Source organism: Mustelus asterias, chromosome 6, assembly GCF_964213995.1.
Source record: "Mustelus asterias chromosome 6, sMusAst1.hap1.1, whole genome shotgun sequence".
Taxonomy (NCBI): Eukaryota; Metazoa; Chordata; class Chondrichthyes; order Carcharhiniformes; family Triakidae; genus Mustelus; species Mustelus asterias.
In genome coordinates this window covers 60,266,638-60,286,456 of record NC_135806.1, presented here as the reverse complement: position 1 = coordinate 60,286,456, position 19,819 = coordinate 60,266,638, and the positions used below count along the sequence as shown (strand labels likewise).

Below are 19,819 nucleotides of genomic sequence, written 5' to 3'. Positions count from 1 at the left end.
TTCTTATGTTCTTAAATGTTTTTGGGTCTTCAATGAATTGTAATTTTAATATAATTTTACTCCAAATTCACTCTCCAATTAATATCCCATTCAACACTTCCCTGTTGAATTTTTTTGTCTATTTTTATTACTACATGATTGTAATATGTTTGCACATTTTTAACCTGATTACTTAGTCTTTATATGAATTTTTTGATGCAAGTTACAGTGCAATTCAATTTTCAGGGATGCGAATGTGTTTCTGGAATAGAATGCCATCAGTATGATTAACTGAAAGTTATATAGTACCTTTAATATAATGAACTGTCCCAAGACGTTTCACAGGACCATTGTAAAACAATGTATACAAAGGGGACATTAGGTCAGATGACAGAAAAAGGTGGGATTAAAGAAGTGTAAGATTTTGAGAATTCTACGAATTGTTATAATCTGTAATGTCTATGGGATTTTATTCTGTAAACACAGTTTAAAATTAAGTGGTTCAGTTGTTGGGCAATTAACAGTCAAGGTGGTTGGGAAACAGGAAAAGCAGACGTTTGTGAAGAAATAAACTTGTTTTACTGTTTTATGACGGAACTCATTTGAGTTGAGCTGAAGCTGTTTTAATGGCCAAAATATGACTAGGTGTTTGTTTTTAAGTTAGTTTGAAGGAATGGCTAAAGCAGCCTGAACTTAGGATGACACTGTTTAAACAAACCATGTATGCTTTGATGAATCAATACCAGAGAGGGGAAACTTTTATTCGCTGATATTATGATAAGCAATGGTCTTAACTGTTGATTTTAGTAGCTTTAGTGTGAGTTTGGGTTAAGATGTACTGACAAGAGAATGTGACTGTTTATGGCTTGTCTGTAGCTGGAAGATGTGCATTTGTTTGCGATGGAATGTAAACTTCTGATGTTTATGACCTGTACAGCAGGGGTTTCTGCAAAGGTGGGATGACATGAGATGAATTGTGTCAATAGGATGAGTGAATTTGGACTACCTCCATAAAAAAGGAGGAGGAATGGGGGGTGCTGGAGATAAAAGTTGAGAAATTGTAATTCTTGTTGGCACAGCATTACCACAGCTTCTGGGGTATATGACGCTTCTGGACACAGTTCAACATCACTTCAAAGACAAAAAAAGAGGGACATCATTCTGTGCTGACAACACCAGGACTTCTTTGGACCTTGAGAGATGAGAAACTTCTACGTTACCTTCAATGCTTGTTGTTAAGTATATGCAAAATCTTGCTTAATAAATTCTACTTGATTCATAAATACTAGTTTTTTTGTACCTTGTATGTCAAGCACAACTAACCTAGTGTTAGAAATTTTAAAAATCAGATCTTGAAGTTTGTTTAAATTAGAAGGGTTTTATATCTCAAGACCCTAAACCTTGGAGGAGGAAAGTGGAATAAAGAGGTGGACAAGTATAGGGAGGGAATTCCATAACTTAGGACCTATGCAGCTGAAGGCACAACTACCAATGGTGGAGAAAATGGGGATGCACAGGAGACTGGCATTAGAGGATCCATAGATCTTGGAGTGTTGTGAGGCTGGAGGAGGTTACAAAGGTAAAGAGTGCTGAAGCCCTGTAGGGATTTGAAATCCGCTCTCATAAATGTTCTTACAAATTTGGTGTAAGTATTATACTGAGGAAATCTTTCCTCATATTCAGTTTAGTTTAATTCTATAAAAGTATAAATTTAATGAGTGAACAGACAATCTAAAAACATATAAAAACATTCACTACCTCGCCGATTCACTGGGTCCTTTGCCACATATGCAACATAGTCTGTGGTGTCCTGTTATGTATAAAGCAGAGAAATAGTTCAATATGATGGAAGATTCAACGTACTTCATTTCATTCTCTACCGAGAAGCATTTCTATAAGAGAACAAAAATACAAAACATTAAACATATGTTTGTTCTCATTATTTTCTCTTGCACTCAATTTGTGTAAAGTTTTCATGAAGGTCAAAGTAAAAAAAAAAATCAGTGAAATTCTTCATCTAAATGTTTAGTTTCAATATGAACGTTGATATACTGGGCCATAAGCTGCAACATCAAGCAGATTTTCAGCTTGCCATCTGGATGTGAAATTAATATTGTGGATTAGCCAGTCTTCTCATTTACATAAACTGCCTGATTGAAAATTTTGTAACAAGGAAGGAGGGGAAACTGGAGTCTGTGTCAACCTAAGCTTCTTACAGGAATCTCCAGGAACCAAGTGGCATTGACATAGAAAGGTTGCCTGTTCCAGGAATCAGGTAATAATGGATGGTGCAAGAGGATCTAATCAAGAGAGGTAAAATATAATAAATACAGGGAAATATAAATTGACTAGAATAATGTAGGGAGGAGTTATACAATAAATGGCAGAGTCATCAGGAGTATAGAAACACAGAGGGACCTAGTTGTGCAAGTCCACAAATCCTTGAAGGTGGCAACACAGGTGGAGAAGGTGGTGAAGAAGGCATATGGTATGCTTGCCTTTATAGGACGGGGTATAGAGTATAAAAGCTGGAGTCTGATGATGCAGCTGTATAGAACGCTGGTTAGGCCACATTTGGAGTACTGCGTCCAGTTCTGGTCGCCGCACTACCAGAAGGACGTGGAGGCATTGGAGAGAGTGCAGAGAAGGTTTACCAGGATGTTGCCTGGTATGGAGGGTCTTAGCTATGAGGAGAGATTGGGTAGACTGGGGTTGTTCTCCTTGGAAAGACGGAGAATGAGGGGAGATCTAATAGAGGTATACAAGATTATGAAGGGTATAGATAGGGTGAACAGTGGGAAGCTTTTTCCCAGGTCGGAGGTGACGATCACGAGGGGTCACGGGCTCAAGCTGAGAGGGGCGAAGTATAACTCAGACATCAGAGGGACGTTTTTTACACAGAGGGTGGTGGGAGCAGGCACGCTGACATCGTTTAAGACTTACCTGGATAGTCACATGAGCAGCCTGGGAATGGAGGGATACAAACGATTGGTCTAGTTGGACCAAGGAGCGGCACAGGCTTGGAGGGCCGAAGGGCCTGTTTCCTGTGCTGTACTGTACTGTTCTTTGTTCTTTGGGAGCAATGAGAAATAGCTGGACTCCAAGAATTAAGCTATGAGGAGAGATTAAACAAACTGACATTGTATTCCCTGGAATTTAGAAGGTTAACGGATGATTTGGTCTGCTGCCTTGAATCTAGCCTTTAATTTGCTACATCTACCCAAGCTTGATCTTTCACCTCACCGCCAACCCGCACCCCAATTTGTTTAATTTAAAACCCTCTACTTTCCTGATTATAACACTGAATGACAAGAATATTGATCCTAGCAAGGTTCAGATGTAAACCGTTCTAACAGTACAGCTCCAAATTTTCCCCAATACTGGTACCAGTGCCCCACAAACCATACCCCACCTCTACCACAACAGTCTTTAAGTAACCTATTCATCTCTCTAATTTTATGTACCCTATGCCAATTTTCACATGGCTCAGGTAATAATCCAGAGATTATTTTTGTACTTTGAGGTACTGTTTTTTAATTTTGCCTAAATCCTCATACTCTGAACCTCTTTCCGAGTTCTACCTATTCAGTTGGTACCTATATGGATCTCAACAACTGGATTCTCCCCTCAACTGAAAGTTCCTCTCCAGTCCTGAGCTAATATTCCAAACCCAGACAATGGGCAGGCAACACAGCCATCTGGACTCTTACTCTCTGCTGCAGAGACCGGTGTCAATCCCCCTCACTATATTGTCCCCTACTGCCACTACATTCCTTTCTTCTCCCCCCTGTTGAATGGCTTCCTGTATCTTAGTGCTATGGTCAATTTGCTCATCCAGCCTGCAGCCCCCAGTCTCATCCAAATAAGCTGAGAGAACCTGAAACCTCTTGGACGAATGCAGAGACTGACACTCCTGCAGTCCTGTCCTCTAGTTCCTATTATGTGTCTCACTCACAGTCATACCATCCTGTCCCTGATCACTGGCCAAATCAGAAGACCCTGTCATAAGTGGTGTGACTGCCTCCTGGTACCAAGCATCCAGGTAACCATCAAAGGTGAAGACCAGGTGAAGGAGTCAATTCATTTCCAATTGAACTCTATTGTTTGGTTGAATGTTAAAAGTTGATTTAATAAGAAACCCTGTCAGATTATCCACAAGCTAGAGAAGATTGATGCTGAGTGTAATTTACAGGTGGCTTGGCAAGCCAAAGAATTGCCATGGAAAACACCATCCAATTTATCGGGTGCAAATCTGAAAAAGCATTGCAGCAGCAGCCAGGGAAGTGGACTGAAAGGGCACCGACTGCTATTTAACAATGTCCCCACCCTGTCCATAGGTGAGGTGAAGGTCCCGGCCAAAATGCAAAATGTCATGGATGAAGCAAAGTCGATCATTTTAAAATAATGTGACATTCAAAAAAGCTTCTGTTTGCAAAGCAACAAGTCAAAGGGAACTTTATACAAGGAGTACAGGAAGCAGACTCAGTGAAGTCAAAGAGAACAAAAGTCAATACCAGGCCGCTAACACTAAAGTCAGTGACGTTATACAGAATTTCAATGGAATGCAGGAACTGGAGCCTCAGTTCTTTCTGATGGGATTAAGTAGCTGCAAAAAGTTACTCTGCAATCTTCATCAATCAAACTTCAGGTCCAGGAGTAAACAAGTTAAAAGTCAAAGGTCAGTTTGATGCAACGTTAAGGCACAGAAATGAGACACGATGGGTGGAATTTTCCCGTTCCGCCTGCCACGGGAATCGGAGCGGGCAGGGCAGACCTTGTAAAAGTCCCTTGACCTCGGGTGGGATTTTTCATTCTTGGGTCAAGCACGGCCAGAAAGTCCTGCCCAATGAGTGCAAGAATCCCAAAATTGCACATAGTGCTGGGTCAGGTGAGAAAAACTTCACAGCTGCTTTTTCTCACCTGACTTCACAGCTCTCTGGCGAGGCTCACGCAGCCCGCTGGAGGAACAGGGCCGAAAGACGTCAGCAAAGCTGGGATTCTGAGATTGGAAAGGGTGCCCCGATCTCATAGTTAAATTAAAGCCTGCCCCCCCCCCCCCAACCTCCCCCCCTCCCCCCCCACCTCCCCCAGCCCCACGGACATTGGGAACCCACCCCCCTCCCCCCCCCAACTGCAACACAACGATTGGGGTTACCTCACAAGCATCTGGGTGGCTCCTCTCCGCAATACAGACTCTGTCCCAACATGCCCCATACCACAAGCATCGGTGCCAGCCCGTCCGTTCACTAGAATTGGAATGCTGCCCTCAACTCCAATGCAGGTACCACCCCCACCACCTCAATTGGACTCCGGAGAGGGTCCACCCTTGGGACTGCCCCCTGGCAGTACCAACCTGGCACTGCTACCCTGGCATGGCATGAACCTAATCACATCACTGACTGGTGGGGTGGTGGTGGGGAGGGGGGGGCCGGGGGTGGAGATCTCATTCTGTTTAGGGCCACTTGTGAGATTAGCGGCCATTATGGATTTGGGCCTGTGGTTAACCGGGCCATTAGACTGCGGCCTGTATGTTATTCAGAAGCAGGAGTGCTCCTTGTTAAGCAGAAAAGCCTGTATTGCTCCTAATCTTTAAGTTGAAGAAATCCATAAACAAGAACAAATTAAAAATGTTGTCAGGCTTCATGCCCTTAACCGCTCAATATTTGCCAGCAACAGCACAGACAGGGCAATCATTTCGAGAGGCTGAAATGTGAGTTGAGGAATGTGTGCAGATTTGCACATGCTGCCTTGATGGATGGCTAGGGTATGTTCCTATTAACCTTGTCCTGAGGCACTGCTTTAAACAACATCGCCACATCATCATTATTGATGATCTTTCCATCTAATGAGCGGCAAATGGTTCCACAAATTCTCCACCTGGAGGTCCTCCAGAAGCTTCACCAAGGACATCTTGGTATTACAAGGTATCTCACACTGCCTTGAAGACATGGTCTCCAACTGCACAACTTGTGCCATTCATAGACAGGAGCAGAAAGAACCGCTTCTGCCTCCTCTTTTCCATCCAGACCATGGGAACACTTTTGTGTAGGTCTATTTCAATTCAAAAGGAAAGTATTTATCATCGTTATTCCCACTGGATAGAGATGCAAAAGCTACATGAGCTCAGCTCTGAAGCTGTTATAGCCTCTCTGAATGGGATATTTTCCACTTAAGACATTCCAGATATTGTTGTCTTTGACAATGGGCTACAATTTGTCCACCGGCGAATTTTCCAATCCTTTCCAATCCCTTCCCTCCAGCCTGGCCGCTTGCTAAGAAAAAGACAACCGACATCTCCCTGGATGAGCCAACAATAACAGAGTGGAGATAGAGAGATAGAGCAGTGTCGGTGCACAAGTGGCAAGGTTAATAGGCCCACCTCCTCTCAGTGAGACTTCGGCCCAAAGATAAAAGTAAGGCCCAACGTTTCAGGCCAATGAGCTTTCACCAGAACTGGAAAAAGGTTACTGATGTAAGAGGTTTTTAACAAGCACTGAGGCAGCAGAGTACGTGTTGAGAGAAGCAAAGAACAAAAGGGAAAGTCTGTGATGGGCAGGAGAAATTAAATAACAAAAGGGATGATGGTGCAAGGCAAAAGGGGATGGGGCAAGTAAACCAAAATCAGGACAGTAATTATGATCTGAAATTGTCAACCTCAAATGTCAAATCTAGAAGGCTGCAAAGTACCTGATCAAAAGCTGAGGGTAGAGAGGTAAAATGACAGGTGACCCTGAAGCTCAGGCTCATGCTTGTGGCCTGAGTGGAGATATTCCACCAAGCAATCGCCAATCTGTGTTTAGTCTCCCCAGACTTACCTGGATAGTCACATGAGCAGTCTGGGAATGGAGGGATACAAACGAATGGTCTAGTTGGACCATTCGTTTGTTGGACAGGCTTGGAGGGCCGAAGGGCCTGTTTCCTGTGCTGTACTGTTCTTTGTTCTTTGTGTAGGGGAGACTACATTGTGAACAGTGAATATGGTATATTTAGCTGAAAAAATATAAGTGCATTGCTTTTTAACCTGGAAAGGTTTGAGGATTTGGACGATGGGATGGAAGGAGGTAAAAGGATAAAAGTTGTTCTCCACACATACTGTCTGACCTGCTCAGTATGTCCAGCGTTTTTTTGTTCTCACTTCAGATTTCCAGCATTCACAGTCTTTTGCTTTTGCATTAACGTTCTATGATAATTGGCTCAAATTAAATTTCCCCTAAAACTGCAGAGATTAATTTTGTTCTCTTTGTCCCAACAGTTTGAGGATTGTATCTGTGCTACGCTAGTAAGTAGCATGTCAAATCTATGGACACAGAACAATTGAGCCACAAAGAACAAAATCATGGGATGGATAAGTCTAACGAGTGTAAATAACGTATTTGCTTTCTGTCTTTGTCAGACCAGGATGAAGGAATGTAAAAAATATTTTGGGGTAAAAGGCAGAGAGTGTTTGAATAATATCAATATCATTTTATCATCAGAATCATCTGTATTATCCAATTTATCTTTTTTTAAAATTATACAATGTCCAGTACTACATAGTTTTGTTTTTCACAATTCTACCCCTTCACTTCAATTATTGAAAACGTATCTAAATTCATGTATACCTCCTCATTGCGTTTATATTCCCTTTGGTGCTAAGATGCCTTGTCATGTATACATTCAATTTCTGTTCGCAATGACTCAGACTCATGCTTCCAACTACCAGTCATTCAGAGGGTGGTGAATCTTTGGATTTCACTATCCTAGAGGACTATGGAAACTTACTCATTGAGCACGTTCAAGACAGAAACTGACAGATCTCTGGATACTATTGACATCAAGGGGTATGGGGATAATGCAGGAAAGAGGCATTGAGGTGGATAATCAGCTATGATCTAATTTAAAGTTTATTTATTTATTGTCACATGTAGGCTTACATTAACACTGCAATGAAGTTACTGTGAAAATCCCGTAGTCGCCACACTCTGGCGCCTGTTCGGGTACACCGAGGGACAATTTAGCATGGCCAATGCACCTATCCAGCACATCTTTCAGACTGAGAGAGGAAACTGGATCACCCAGAGGAAACCCACACAGTCACAGGGAGAACATGCAGACTCTGCACAGAAAGTGACCCAAGCCGGGAATCGAACCCGGGTTCGATTGAAGGGCAGAGTGGACCTGATGGGCCGAATAGCCTACTCCTGTTCCTCTGATCTGTTACTGTACTATTTTATTTTAATCGATATGTTGGTGTGAATATGTATTTAAACAGTTGGTTTTTTGGAAAATTCACATTGTCATTAAACAAATAATGTTATTCAGTTCACTACACAGTGTGATAACATTTCCTGTAAATCCCCTGATTCTCATCCTAACTATGGCGGTTGTATCCTAATTATACTCTGTCGAATGGAACAAATGTGGAAGGTAGTATATCTTTTGATTACAACAACAAGTGGCAAATTTGGTAATGGACTGAGATTTATTTGATCTTTGGATGGTTTGAGTAATGCTTCGTGACTTATTCATGGGTTTTTCATTTCTTCATGTGCCTGTTGCATAACTTGCAGAAACCATTGGAGATACATTTGGGTTGTAGTCTCGGAGGTATCTAAAATTACCCACTTCATTGGACTTCAAACATAGATTTAGTTCTGATGGCAAAAATAAGTTACACGCATGGGCACAATATCTGTCAGCTATTTTCCACATCCCATGACTGCCATCATGATCAACATTTTCTCTGTCTTTCACCAGCCCAACCTATTGGTAACATGGCGCTGGATCTTACGGCCCACCATAAGTGTATTTGAAGTTGGGGGAACTCGTAAAATAAAGCAGATGGTCTTCCCACCACCTTCCTGTCCACCTCCAACCTTTCTCCCATATTACAATGGGCAAGGAAGGCATCAGGCTGCTGACCCATCCTTTAGCTAATTTTAGTGGTCATTATTTGATCTCAGCTGCTATTTTATGTATGGCGGGGAAGGTAGAGGGAAGGCAGGGTAGCCTGGCAGCTTGCACAGTGGGGTTTTCTGTCAGCCAGGAAGTGGGGTGTACTTTTGTTTTGGGAGCCCATCAGAGGCAAGTAAGGCATCAGAATTTCCACTACAATATCAGAGCCCAGCTCATATCACCATAGTTGAGGAAATGCAATGATATCCCCAAATGTGCAGGAGATCATACTCTGGAAGGTTGCAAGTGTCAAAGTCAGACTGATGTAGGCACAGCCAAGCAACTCAGCCAAGACACAGTTACAGGAGTAGACAAAATGTATGTTGCTCCAGAAAGAGGCCACGGCCAGTACCGGCCTGTACCTTGGAGATACATCCACTGCCAGAGCAAGAAGCAATGCAACTAAATCATATTATTATGACCAAGGTCTCCCCTATAATAATAGAACTGCTGGTAAATGGACACCCATTGAAAATGGAAATGGACACAGGAACTGCAGTTTCCATTATCGGGGAGCAGGCACATAACTAACTCCAAACCGGGATTCAACTTTTGAAACTGGAAACCACAAAGTCCAGACAAGCCACCGAGACAGGTGAACCACTAAGGATAAAGGGCAATACAATGACCCCAGTGACCTACAAGACAGCAATCAGCCCAATTCCCATTTGTTGTCATGAGTGGGCAAGGGCTGGGCTTGATATGGAGAGATTGGCTCCAGCAAATCCAGTCAAATTAGTTGGAGATCTTCCAGCTAAACGAGGGAGGGCTGTATGAAGTTATTAACAGATATCTTGAAGGTTTTCAGGAAGGGCTTGGGAAGATAAGAGAGGCCCAAGCCAAAATTTATGTTGACCCTGATGCCGCGCCCAGATATTATAGAGCAAGACCTGTTCCTTACTCCCTATTAGAGAAAGTGGAGACTGAACTCGGGCATCTTGAAGATCTAGGCATTATAAGACCCATACAACTTAAGGAGTGGGCTGCACCTATCATCCCTGTCCTCCAGCTGGATAAATCAGTCCGCATTTATGGGGATTATAAGTTAATGGGTCTTTAAATTAGACAGGTACCCGATGCCTAGGATTGAGGACTTGTACATCAAACTAGCTGGTGGCCAGACGTTTACTTATCATCAACTCGAACTAGATTAGGTATCCCAAAAGTACAAAGGGCTCATATGAATGTACTCACCTAGTCTTCGGGGTCTCACTGGCGTGTGCTATATTCCAGCGGACGTTGGAGAACATACTCCAGGGCGTATCTAAAGTGGCAGTAAAGTGGACAATGTCCTGGTCACGGCTGCCTCAGAACAAGACCACTTACTGAACCTGGAAGAGGTGCTAAAAAGAACTGGGACACACATAAAGGGAGAAAAATGTGCCTTTCAGGTAAAGGAAGTGATTTATTTGGGTTATTGGGTGGATGCAAAAGGTTTACAACCTGTAGAAGGGAAAGTAAGGACCATCAAGGCGGCACCATCATGGAAAAATACCAGAGTTAAAATCCTTCTTAGGATTCATGAAATTCATTTAGGACTTGGATACTTTACTGGCCCTCTTGCACGCCCTGCTGCGGAAGCATCAGTGATGCTCATGGAAGACATCCCAGGCTGAGGCCTTCAACAAGGTAAAACAATTATTGTCATCAAAGCTGTTAGCCCATTTTGATCCTAAGAAGGAACTCATCCTGACGCGCGATGCAATCCCGGGGCTGTGCTTTCACATTGTTGGAAAGGTGGAGCAGAACGAGCCATAGCATATGCATCCTCTCAGATGCCGAGTGGAGGTACTCGCAAGTTGAGAAAGGGGGATTGGCAGTGATCTTTAGCGTATAAAAAAGCATTGGTACATCTACTGTGGGCACTTTATAATAGTGACAGACCACAAACCTCTATTTGCACTATTCAAAGAGGATAAAGCAATCCTCACTATTTCCTCCACTGGTCTCTGCTACTTGCTGTTTAAGAATACCTTTTGCAGCATCACTCCGGGACCCAAATAACCAGTGCCAATGCTTTGAGTCACCTTCCACAGCCCGTGAGCCTTACTCCCTCCTGGCAGGAGAAGTGGTGATTACTTTAAAACTTTTAAAGACTCTACCGTTATCTGCAAAGCAGATTAGGATCTGGATGCAAAGAGACCCAAAATGAAACACATGATCTTGAATGGTGAACTTCGAGGACAATCTTCGGAAGAGATGAAGCCCCCCTTGACTAAAAAGGATGAGCTCAGTGTGGAGGATGATATAATTCTCTGGGGGTCCTGAGTGGTTGTCTCTTCCTTGATACTCAAGGAACTACATAGTGGCCGCCCTGAAATATCAAAAATGAAAATGCTGGCCAGGAGCTAGGTCTGGAAGCCTGGCCTTGACTTGGATAGTAAGAAGTCTCACAACACCAGGTTAAAGTCGAACAGGTTTATTTGGTAGCGCAAGCTTTCGGAGTATCACTCCTTCTTCAGGTGAGTGACGAGTTGTGTTCACAAACAGGGCATATATAGACACAAACTCAATTTGACTCGGATAAACAGACTTCATAAGGCCAAGATCTATGCCAAGAGAATCAAAAGCTTCCTCTTTCTGCCTCTTGACACACATGGGAGTGGCTGTGCAGGCCAAGGATAAGAGTGCACATGGACTTTGCAGAGCCTTTTATGGGCTCCATGTCTTTGATCCTGATAGATGCACAATTAAATTGGTTAGAGGTACCCCGCTAGCTCGCTTACTTTACACATCACAACAGAGAAGCTAAGACAGAGCTTCTGTAAATATGGCATGCCAGAAGTCTTGATGTCCAACAACAGCACTGCCTTCACCAGTAGTGAGTTCCAAAATGTCATGCTTTTAATGGCAATATTAAAATGGCGCCTTACCACCCATCCTTAAGTAGGCTGGTGGAATGGGCAGTGCGAATGTTTAAAACTGGCAGGAAGAAACCACCAGCAGCACCTCTAGAGATGAAATTGGCACATTTTTTATTTGATTATAGAACAGCCTCACACACTACGGCAGGAATCGCTCCAGCAGAACAACTCATGGTATGTCGGCTTCACACAAGAATAAGCCTACTATTTCCAAACCAGGCGGCGAGGGTGGAGTCTAGATAAGAGATCCAGAAAATAAATGAGGACTCTGCAAGTGCAGAGAGGACTTTTGAAATAAATGGTCAAGTTTACGTGAGGAACTTCGGAGGTGGTCCTGGCTGGGTTCCTGGAAAGGTGATAGAAAAGATGAGGCTGGTGTCCTACAAGGTGAAGGTCCAGGAGAAGGTCATGAAAAAACACCTAGACCACCTGAGGCACAGGGGATCCACCCAATGTAAAGCAAGCTTTTCTTCCCTTCGCAGAGAGGGCCGCTACCAGTACAGGTCAACAGATCAGGGCTACCCGCAGCCCATTCTTCCAGACAACAAAGAAACAAACTCAGAGATGGAAGCTGAGGAAGCAGGTGCCCTGAACAAAACAAACTGTGAAGAGGAACGGGTGGCATAGTGGCACAGTGGTTAGCACTGCTGCCTCACAGCGCCAGGGACCTGGGTTCGATTCCCGGCTTGGGTCACTGTCTGTTGGAGTCTGCACGTTCTCCCCGTGTCTGCGTGGGTTTTCTCCGGGTGCTCCGGTTTCCTCCCACTCTGAAAGATGTGCTGGTTAGGTGCATTGGCCATGCTAAATTCTCCCTCAGTGCACCCGAACAGGCGCTGGAGTGTGGCGACTAGGGGAATTTCACAGTAACTTCATTGCAGTGTTAATGTAAGCCTTACTTGTGACTATAAATAAACTTTAAACTTTTTAAACTTTAAACTCGTGTTGGTGACCCTTTGGCATTCCCTCTGAAAACAAAAGCCCTGATTAGGTTCACGCCTCCAAATCTGGTGGCACCTCTGGCTGTCTTTAAACCGGTTGCTAAGCAGTGAAAATAACTCCCTGCCAGCAGGGGTACTGGGGGAGTTGTGGACTTGCAGGGGGGAGGGCTGTGATAGTAGTCATGAAGGAAAAGGAATGTCATTAATAAATCTCCTCGTGGAATCTAGGTTTTCCTTTTGGGGGAGTGGGAGCTTGCCCAATGAGAGACAAGTGGTGGGAGTTTAAAACCAGCACTTGAAGCCTGGACTGGGGTTATGTAGGTCCAGAGCACAGGCCTCAATTTGTTGTAAGCCGCGTGCATAGCCTTTCCTTTGTTTTAATAAAGCTGTGTTATACTGGAGGACTGGTGTGGGCGAGGTTATTACACTTACCTTTAAATCTAGGCTCCATCAGTCTTCTTTCTTCGGGACTGACTGGCTGTAGTCCCAGCAGGGGCCACCTCTAGATTCTAATGTTGCAGCGATTACATTGCTACCAGTCAATCAGATTGGCCAAAGCTCTCTGTGGTGGGAACTTCCTCCCAAATGGGGACGGAAGTCTCACTTCTGAACAGTTAAAGTTGCTTTGATTTTTGGTCGGGAGAGGGAGCTGGGAACACAACAGCATGTAAAATCCAGCTCAGGATAACTGACAAGCAGCTGGCTGTTTATTTGTCTTAAAAATTTCAGTCCTATTTATCGAGTAGGTGGGAGGATCCAATTCCAAGCAATCTGAGGCATCTATGCCAAGAGAATCAAAAGCTTCCTCCTTCAGCACTCTTAGTACCCATGGGGGTAGCCAGACAGGCCATGGGTGAGAGTGCACATGGACTTTGCAGGGCCTTTTATGGTTTTGATCCTGGTATATGCACAATTAAATTGGTTAGAGGTACACCGCTTGAGCTCTCCTTCTCTGCAGGGACAGCCAACTCCTCACAACCTAATGGGGAAGACATCCAATTGCTGCTAACATGCTGGAGGAAGATCCGATTCCTGATTACCTTTAAGGAATGGTACTCAATGCCTGGTTGTTGGGGGAATACCTGACAGTTTAATTTAATGGCAGTGTGTTATTTGCAATGGCAATTTAATAGAGTGGGGATGATGCAATAATTTTCCTTGCTCGTGTTAATTGTCTGTTTTGTTTGATTGCCAACAGTTATGGTACAGATCAACTTACATCCATATATTGTAGTAATATTGTGTGTGTGTGTTGTATGTGTTCCCTGAATGTCTGGGGAGAATGATGGAGAGTTGGGAAGGCTTGCATGACTCTGTGTTGCAGGGCCTACGGACCCCTGTGGGTCTATAAAGGGTCTCCAGGGCTCCGTGAAGTTGGTAGCAAATGCCAATTTGAATGTGCAAAGTTTGGAAATAATTAGAGAAATCAAATAGGCCAATCAGAGCAAAGCTTGGAGCACTGGATGCTGATAGGCTGACTAGTATGTGTGTGTGTGAAAGAGGGAAAGAGAGATGGAGGTGATGAGATGTGTGTGTCTGTGAGAGAGAGTGATGTGTGTGAGAAATGACTATGTGTGAGTGAGAGGGGTGAGTGTGTGAGAGGAGAGGGGGAGTGTGTGTGTGAGAGAAAGGAGGAGTGTGTGAGAGAGGGAAAGGGATAAGTGTGTGTGGGAGAGAGGGGGATGAGTGTGTGTGAGAGAGAGAGAGAGGTGAGTGAGGTGTGTATGTGTGTGAATGTGAGCGAGAGACATGAGTATGTGTGTGAGACAGTGAGGTGAGGGTGTCCAAAATGAGAATCAGCTTTCCAGTATCACTCCTCCCATTAAAAATGACAAAGGGTAAGACTTGAGGTATTTTTAAAATAAGATGACATTTTAATTATTACCCACCTCTAAAGTGGATACTACTGCCAGGGGTGGATATTAAGGGACCATGGGAGGGTCGTTTGGTCAAAGGTTAATGTGAGGAGGCCATGTAGCTGGTGAATGTATTTGTCACTGTGCGCCTCTTCCTAATTGCTAGTAATTGCTAGTAAATGCATAGATATAGCTAGAAAAGACTTGTTCACATTTGATTTCTGTGTTCACACCTATTTCATGGCAAAAAAGGAGCTTCGACATTGAGGATGCTTGGGGTTCCCTCATGCTCTTGGGAGGTCACTAGGAGTTCCGTGGATCGAAAAGTTTGGGAAACACTGCTGTAATGCACTTAAATCAGATTTTTGACTGCAGTTCTGCAAACACCCATATTATACAGCCTCAAGAAAAAATCAACATTCCCCCTAGCCTCTCAAAGTATAGAAGGCACAATCCAAAAGGAAACTTGAACCATACAAAGCATTTAAAAATCAACTCTATTTAGCACATTATTGAATTTTAAAGTTTTTTATTTATTCGTGTCACAAGTAGGCTTACATTAACACTACAATGAAGTTACTGTGAAAATCCCCTAGTCGCCACACATCGGCGTCTGTTCGGGTACACTGAGGGAGAATTTAGCATGGCTAATCCACCTAAACAGCACATCTTTCGGACTGCAGGAGGAAACCGGAGCACCCGGAGGAAACCCACGCACACATGGGGAGACTCTGCACAGACAGTGACCCAAGCCAGGAATTGAACCCAGGTCCCTGGCGCTGTGAGGCAGCAGTGCTAATCACTGTGCCATCGTGTCACGATTACACAGACTTAGCATAGCAATTACTGCCATTGATGTATTTGATTTATTAACATTCTGCCATAATACTTTTATAATGTGTTAGTGGCATTTAGCAATTGGTATCAATTATGTCTTTTACTTTCGTTGGTAACCCTAAACCAAACCTGAGTCAGACAGACATTGATGCTTGATTTAATGTTTGTTTTTCATTCTCTGAACTTACCCACTTTAAACCAACTGTGGAAACAATGCAAAAGCAAAAGTCCGCAACTGCAACTAAATTAAATCTAGCTGATACTGTAAGAGGTGATTGTGCGAATTTTTTGCGGGTTACCTTTAAAGAACAAACTTTCTTATTGAACTATCAAATTAATTTGGTATAAAGTAATGATAGATGTGTATCTTTCTGCGTTTCAATCACTTCAAAAGGAAAGGATTTACTTTTGCCAGTCAAGTGCTTATGAAGAAAGATCGAGTGCCAAAGAAAACATTGAAAGTTTCCTGAATAAAAAAAATAAGGGCTGTCACGCTTATCGCTTTTTCTTAACACAATAAAATATAAATCCTGGCTTAGGCTGTAGCTGAAATCAAGTAATGCCTTACCGGATCACCGCCAGATGCGAAGGAAATGGACTGCATATGATGATTTGCTATAATCTGTTGGATCAGAACCAAAAACACAAAAACATTAATCAGAGGGCTCCTCCCTTGAGAGACCTTATAAACTAGGATATAATAAGTAATATCTAAATGGTAAAGTTTGTGAATCAAGAACCAGTGGAGGCACACACACAAAGGGATAGCAATATGATCAAATAATATCATCAATCATACTGAACCTATCTCTCCAACCACTTTCCAGCATTGCTGGAAGAAATATTATCTGAAATAGGAATCTGCTTTCAAGGAGCTGGCAAAAAGCAATTCTGTGTAGTGTTGAGTCTCGTTGTCACATCAGTACCATCTCAGCGAAATTCAACATGACTCTAAGGTCTCTGTAGGTGATTAGAATGTTACAGTAAGAACAATGCCAGATATGTGTACACTAATCCAGCAGTAAAGCATTAATTGGCATGATAAATATACTTATGTATCAATCTCAAATGTTGTCCATGATTCTCTCACTAATAAAGAAGCCAGTGCCCTTCTTTACCATCATTTCCAACATATCCTATTGGCAAGACCTCCCTGGCTGAGGCTGAGTTGCGTGGACAGCACATTCCTGGATGTGGTCACACCAAAGATCAAGTGTTTGCAAGCAGAGAGGGAATGGCTGCCCCTCAGGCAGTTGAGGAAGACCAGGCAGGTACCGAAGTAGTCCACTGAGAGAATCTGTCCCGCCAACCAGTGACTTAGCTCTGTGGGATGGGGTGGGGTTAGTGTCAGGAAGAAGAATGGAAAAACAATAGTGATAGGGGATTCAATAGTTAGGGAAACAGAGAGGATTTCTGTCCTGCAGACATGAATCCAGGGTAGTATATTTCCTCCCTGGTGCCAGGGTCAAAAATATTATTGAGTGGCTGTAGAGCACCTGAGGAGAAGGGTGAAGAGCCAGAACTCGTGGCACATATTGGTGCCAACAACATAGATACATTGAGGGTCGAGGTCCTACAGGCAGATTTTAGGAAACTAGGAAAGAAACTATCAAGCAGGATCTCAAAGGTGGTCATCTTCAAATGACTCCATGGTGCCATGCATTAGTGACTGCACAAACAGAGAATGAACAGATGAATAGAATCATAGAAACCCTACAGTGCAGAAAGAGGCCATTTGGCCCATCGAGTCTGCACCGACCACAATCCCACACAGGCCCTACTCCCATATCCCTACATATTTTACCCGCTAATCCCTCTAATCTACGCATCTCAGGACACTGAGGGGCAATTTTAGCATGGCCAATCAACCTAACCCACACATCTTTGGACTGTGGGAGGAAACCGGAGCACCCGGAGGAAACCCACGCAGACACGAGGAGAATGTGCAAACTCCACACAGACAGTGACCCAAGCCGGGAATCGAACCCAGGTCCCTGGAGCTGTGAAGCAGTGGTGCTAACCACTGTGCTACCGTGCCGCCCGAATAGATGACTAGAGACATGGTGGAGGAGAAAGGCTGTAGATTCTTTGGACATTGGTATTATGTATGCCCCTATGGACTAAGGGTGCATAAGGAATCACAAGGTAAGCTTGATAACTTGAACACTGGGAGCTCTTTATTTAAGCTGTGCACTCATTCACGGTCGGGTCTAAGACTACCCAACAGGGTCTCACACTAGGAGGAGCTAATTACCCACCTGACCCACACCCTTAAAGGGACAGTCCGCACCCCTAACATCAACATTCTATATATTTATATATACATCACAGTTGAAACCAGTGTTGGGGGAATGAGGGCCTGTAGAAGCCAGAAGGGTTGCACCTGAACAGAGCCTGGATCTGACCTTATGAGGTGATTGCCATTGGCAAAGGTTAAAACTAAGTTGGCAGGGGAGAGAAATCAGGATGTAACATTTGAAAGAATAATCAGGAGGGATTGGGAGAGACAGATAGCATTAAAGTAAGAAATACTAAGGCATTAGGTGGGGTTAGAGTGAGAAGGAATGTAATAGGGTATAAATTAGGTTTACAGTGGCTGTACAGAGAGATTCAAAAACTATTGGGATAGTGATTATAGAAGCCTGTAATTATCCTAATATAGCCTGGGATAGTGAAAGGGCAGAGGGAGGGAGGGAAGAGCTTCTGAATTATGTTCAGGAGAATTTTCAACGTCAGTACATTTCCAGTCCAATGAGGTAGGAAGCATTGATGGTCTGGTTCTGGGGAATGATGTGGGTCAAATGTCAGCAAGGGAAAATTTTGGGAGTAGTGATCATGGTATAAGGTTTAAATGTGGGAAAGGGAAAAGATCAACCCAGAATAAAAACAATTAATTACGAGAGGACCATCAAGGACTGAAGAACATTGTGACACAATTTTGGAACTCGAAGTTGATTTTGAGGAAATTTGAACATTGTGGAAGATTGCTCCATATGCAGGAACACAGTGAGTCAGCACAGAACGCAATTGAAAAAAATGACACTGAAGATGTATTTGGGGGCAATGGGGAAATTCAATCCTAACAAAGAAGGTTTCACATTTGGCTGAAGGATAAAGGACCAAATGATTTCCTCACTGTGATGGGGCCAGATGCTTTTGAGATGGTGTCTAACCAATGTTGCCCATGAGACCCCTGTACTATGTTCAAAATTAATGAGATTCTGGATTCATATTATGGCATGACTAAGAACGAGATGGCACCGAGAGTTGCATTCTATGAAAGGAAGCAGTTGCCAAGTGAGATTACATTCTCAAATTAAAAATACCCTCTCGTCACTATCATTATAGTGCGAATTTAGAAATTAACCTTTGAGACACAGTCATGGCAGGCTTAAAGAACCATAAAATGCAGGCCAAGCTTTTGAACAAAGACAATGAACTGATATGGAAGAAAGCCTGCAATGAGGCCACAGCCATAGAGATGACAGAAAGATATTGGGTGGGATTTTTACGTCCCGCCGCGCTGGTTGAGAAGTGTAGCAGGATGGGAAATATGAGCGAGAGGTGAAAAATCGGGTTTGCGCCCGATTTCCCGCCTTCCGCAATATTGCCGGCCCCGTTCTGCCGCCGAAATCAGCCTCACACCCAGGGAGGACACAAGGCTGATTTAATAAGAACATAAGAACTCGGAGAAGGAGTAGGCCATCTGGCCCCTCGAGCCTGCTCCACCATTCAATAGGATCATGGCTGATCTTTTCGTGGACTCAGCTCCACCTACCCGCCCGCTCACCATAACCCTTAATTCCTTTATTGTTCAAAAGTTTATCTATCATTGCCTTAAAAACATTCAATGAGGTAGCCTCAACTGCTTCACTGGGCAGGGAATTCCACAGATGAACAACTCTGTGTGAAGAAGTTCCTCCTCAACTCGGTCCTAAATCTGCTTCCCCTTATTGAGGCTATGCCCCCTAGTTCTAGTTTCACCCACCAGTGGAAACAACTTCCCTGCTTCTATCTTATCTATTCCCTTCATAATCTTATATGTTTCTATAAGATCTCTCCTCATTCTTCTGAATTCCAATGAATATAGCCCCAGACTACTCAGTCTCTCCTCAAAAGCCAACCCTCTCAACTCCGTAATCAACCTAGTGAATCTCCTCTGCACCCCCTCCAGTGCCAGTATATCCTTTCTCAAGTAAGGAGACCAAAACTGTACACAGTACTCCAGATGTGGCCTGAGCAGCATCTTATACAGCTGCAACATAAACTCCATCCCTCTAGCAATGAAGGACAAAATTCCATTTGCCCTCTTAATTACCTGCTGCACCTGCAAACCAACTCCTTGTGATTCTTGCACAAGGACACCCAGATCCCTCTGCACAGCAGTGTGGTGAACCATTGTTGGTTCCCA

At 43.6% G+C, this 19,819-nt stretch overlaps 1 protein-coding gene across 1 annotated transcript in view; it reads right to left on the bottom strand.

Annotated features, from left to right (window-relative positions):
• Positions 1 to 19,819, bottom strand: part of shc3 (SHC (Src homology 2 domain containing) transforming protein 3) — a 303,591-nt gene that overhangs the window by 81,497 nt on the left and 202,275 nt on the right. The window contains exons 5-6 of the mRNA XM_078214387.1: positions 15,977 to 16,030; positions 1,738 to 1,789 (exon numbers count right to left, since the gene is read on the bottom strand). Of these exons, the coding sequence (XP_078070513.1) occupies positions 1,738 to 1,789; positions 15,977 to 16,030 (106 nt within the window). The remainder of the gene's footprint in view (positions 1 to 1,737; positions 1,790 to 15,976; positions 16,031 to 19,819) is intronic.